We start from the raw sequence: 3,666 nt of genomic DNA, 5'->3' as shown, positions 1-3,666 counted from the left end.
ATATCTTAAACAAACTAATTTCTTCCAGGTGGATGACGAGTAGTATATAAAGAGCTGTCTTATAAGAGACTGACGTTAAATTCATATATTTATTTTAGACTGCAGTCAGAAGAGAAGGTTTGAAGCACTTAAATCCCTAAAAATAAAATAGCATCACATCATGATCAGGAAAGGCGTTTATTTATTGTTTCTTGTGCCCGCGCAAATTGCATTTGCACAGGAGGAAGATGCGCGTATCGTACAATATACTGAAGAATCATTCTCTGAGGGAGATAAATCGCATCCTTGTTATTCTATGTACCATAACTCCAAGCAAGTATTTATATTAATTCTTTTGGATTTACTCGTATTAGTCTTATACTTACTTCGCATAATTGTATGTAGCATTGAATCAAAAGTTCATATTTTCTTTATTTTATTCTAGTTTAAACGATGCTACTCGATTTTATTGGAAGCACCTACATAAATATTATAACAGATATAATCACGATCATCTGAAGTTGAAAAGTATTGACTGTACTACTCACGAATCTATATGCATTCGTGAGCATATTACCTATTTCCCTACGTACGTTTGCAGTTATCACACGGGTTTGTTCAGCTCAAATGTGAAAAATTTAACACATATTTGAATGTTGCAGCTTCAAGTTATTTATAGATGGAGAAAGAAAACGCATTACGTACCATGGTAAACAAGAACTAGCCACCACGATTGCATTTATTGACGAGCAACTGATGAATGAGCAAGTAAAATTCCAGTAGAAATAACATAGATAGGCCCACTGTTTCGATTAGCTTAAATTAGGTCATAGCAAAAAGTATTCCTCAGTTAAGTACATGTACATTTCTTATAACCCTAAACCAATAAGAAACAAATAATAAGTATTTCCTGTGTAAAATATAAGGTTTACGCAAAAATATCACAGATTGCGGAATATAAGAGCAAAATATAAATGAATCCGTTAATTGATTGATTTTCTACAGATCATTTCGGTACTACTGACAGTAATGCACGAGAATAGTGGGATGACCACCTGACGCAAAGACAATTTTGCGCCATTATTTTCCTCTATAATTTTGCAAAAGTAATAGTATTTCTGTATTCCCTATATCGATACAAATGAAAACCTACATTTTATTTAAGCCAATGTCTATAGTTTGAAATTACCATTCAAAATGAATTAAGAAGAATCTCCCCTGTTGAATGACGATGAGCACTGCCATTACTTCAATTTTATTTTTTCGTATTGTTTATCAAACTAATATTCAGTATACGTTCCAATTGAGCCCCCTTGTTTCTTATACGAGGAGCACACGTGTACCAATGTCAAAATAATGGAAAATGAAAGAGAATTTAGGTGTAAATGATTCGCGTCTCTGACACGATATACACCATATTTTTATAATTAGAATGAACTAAGAGAAGATCTTAAACAAACTCATTTTTTCCAGATGGGTGACAAGTAAATAACCATACCTGATACAACAAATGGATTGATAGATTTATCTAAATACCGTACTACATTCATACATTAAGTCAATTCAATTTACAGCAGAGATATTTATAGCTATTTTACATTACATACGTACATCCACTACGTAAATAACAAAAAATCTGATTAATTCATTTCAAACTGATAGTTCATTAGCAGACAGTCTTTTTTTGACAAAAAGTGTATTGTTCCTCATGATAATGACTAATAATACCATTAAATATAAGTACCACCTGTATCAAGTTGATGACGAAAATTGTAAAATGCTTTAATAATACATATCTTCTTACAATATGTATTATATATTGAACAAATAAATTTCTTTGAATGGAATATTAGTAGATTAGGAACATACTTTTGAGGTTTTAAACATATGTGATATGATATAGCCAATCAAGTAATTTTCTAGATAATTAAAAACGATAGCCGTTCTTTCAGTTTCATTGAAATTAAGAGCATGTTAAATTTCAGTAGAAATAACATTGATAGGCCCACTGTGTCGATTAGCTGAAATTAGATCGTAGCAGAAATTACTCCTCAGTTAGGTAAGTGCACAATTTATTTTACGCTAAACCAATAAGGAACAAATAATAATTATTTCCTGCATAAAATATGTGGTTTACGCAAAAATATCACAGATTGCAGAATATAAGAGCAAAATATAAATGAATCCGTTAATTGATTGATTTTCTACAGATCATTTCGGTACTACTGACAGTAATGCACGAGAATAGTGGGATGACCACCTGACGCAAAGACAATTTTGCGCCATTATTTTCCTCTATAATTTTGCAAAAGTAATAGTATTTCTGTATTCCCTATATCGATACAAATGAAAACCTACATTTTATTTAAGCCAATGTCTATAGTTTGAAATTACCATTCAAAATGAATTAAGAAGAATCTCCCCTGTTGAATGACGATGAGCACTGCCATTACTTCAATTTTATTTTTTCGTATTGTTTATCAAACTAATATTTAGTGTACCCTCCAATAGAACCACCTTGTTTCTTACACGAGGAACACACGTGTACCAATGTCAAAATAATAGAAAATTTAGATTTTTAGAATTTAGATTTTTTTTCACCATATTTTTATGATTAGAATGAGTTAGAAAAACATCTTAAACAAACTAATTTCTTCCAGGTGGATGACGAGTAGTATATAAAGAGCTGTCTTATAAGAGATTGACAGTCTTGAATGAGCCAGCTGAAAAGTCATTGAATAAAATGTCACCATTACGCCGCTAGGAAGATTTTATTTGTTAGGTAGATTTCTTTAAATACTGGTTAAATTTCTATACCGACTTATACTCAATATACATATCTTGCATGATTCTCATTTTTACGGCACTTCTTTGTGTCGTGACTACGTAAACCTCGTTAAAATCATATTTTTATTTCACACTGCAATCAGAAGAGACGGTTTGAAGCACTTATATCCCTAAAAATAAAATACTATCACATCATGCTCGAGAAAGGCATTTGTGTATTGTTTCTTGTGCTCGCGCAAATTGCATTTGCACAGGAGAAAGATGCGCATATCGTACAATATACTGAAGAAACGTTCCCTAAGGAAATTGTTAAGAAAAATCATTTTGTTATGTTCTATGTCCCTTGGTGAGTATTTTTATTGATTCTTTTGGATTTACTGGTATTAGTCTAATACTTAGTTCGCATAATTGTATGTAGCATTGAATCTGAAGTTTATATTTTCTTTATTTTATCCTAGGTGTGGACATTCCATGAGGCTTGCACCTATTTGGGAGCAACTAGCTGAAACGTTGAATAAAAATGGAGACAGCCGTGTTCAGATTGGAAAGGTTGACTGTATTACTCACAGACCCGTATGTTCTGATCAGGATATTACTGAGTACCCTACGTACGTCAGCAGTTATCACACTGATTTATTCAGCTCGAATGTGAAGAATTTAACACGTATTTGAATGTTGCAGCTTAAAGTTCTTCAAAGTTGGAGAAAGTAAAGGCACTAAGTTCCGTGGCGCACGAGACGTACCTACATTGATTGCATTTATTGATGAGCAACTGAATAACACTGTAACAGTCAGTATAATGTTCTCTATACGTTCATACTTATTCAATTTTGACAGAATATTAAGGCTGCTGTCTAGTTGGTTCTAATAAGAGAAATGTATTGCATGAGAATAGTGCGA

At 32.2% G+C, this 3,666-nt stretch overlaps 2 protein-coding genes across 2 annotated transcripts; both read left to right on the top strand.

The window, feature by feature from the left end:
- Nucleotides 1-70: 70 nt before the first annotated feature.
- LOC107274445 (thioredoxin domain-containing protein 5-like) lies at nt 71-1,038 on the top strand. The gene is made up of 4 exons (XM_015753595.2): nt 71-312; nt 425-568; nt 642-747; nt 985-1,038. The coding sequence occupies exons 1-4, from the start codon at nt 161-163 to the stop codon at nt 1,036-1,038; spliced, it is 456 nt and encodes a 151-aa protein (XP_015609081.1). The 5' UTR covers nt 71-160.
- Nucleotides 1,039-2,670: 1,632 nt separating this feature from the next.
- On the top strand, nt 2,671-3,657 carry LOC107274446 (thioredoxin domain-containing protein 5 homolog). Its single transcript, XM_025091698.1, has 4 exons — nt 2,671-2,761; nt 2,910-3,112; nt 3,225-3,374; nt 3,448-3,657. Exons 2-4 carry the CDS (start codon nt 2,961-2,963, stop codon nt 3,632-3,634), a joined length of 489 nt encoding a protein of 162 aa, XP_024947466.1. The 5' UTR covers nt 2,671-2,761; nt 2,910-2,960; the 3' UTR covers nt 3,635-3,657.
- The last annotated feature ends 9 nt before the right edge of the window (nt 3,658-3,666 follow it).

Source organism: Cephus cinctus, unplaced genomic scaffold (genome assembly GCF_000341935.2).
Source record: "Cephus cinctus unplaced genomic scaffold, Ccin1 Ccin1_scaffold3110, whole genome shotgun sequence".
Lineage (NCBI taxonomy): Eukaryota > Metazoa > Arthropoda > Insecta > Hymenoptera > Cephidae > Cephus > Cephus cinctus.
This window is presented reverse-complemented; position numbering and strand designations above follow the sequence as displayed.

Coding starts and splice junctions, on each gene's coding strand:
- LOC107274445 (XM_015753595.2), top strand. CDS start 161: ATGATCAGGAAAGGCGTTTATTTATTGTTTCTTGTGCCCGCGCAAATT. Junction 313..424: donor TCTATGTACCATAACTCCAA/GCAAGTATTTAT, acceptor ATTTTATTCTAG/TTTAAACGATGCTACTCGAT. Junction 569..641: donor CATATTACCTATTTCCCTAC/GTACGTTTGCAG, acceptor TGAATGTTGCAG/CTTCAAGTTATTTATAGATG.
- LOC107274446 (XM_025091698.1), top strand. CDS start 2,961: ATGCTCGAGAAAGGCATTTGTGTATTGTTTCTTGTGCTCGCGCAAATT. Junction 3,113..3,224: donor GTTATGTTCTATGTCCCTTG/GTGAGTATTTTT, acceptor ATTTTATCCTAG/GTGTGGACATTCCATGAGGC. Junction 3,375..3,447: donor GATATTACTGAGTACCCTAC/GTACGTCAGCAG, acceptor TGAATGTTGCAG/CTTAAAGTTCTTCAAAGTTG.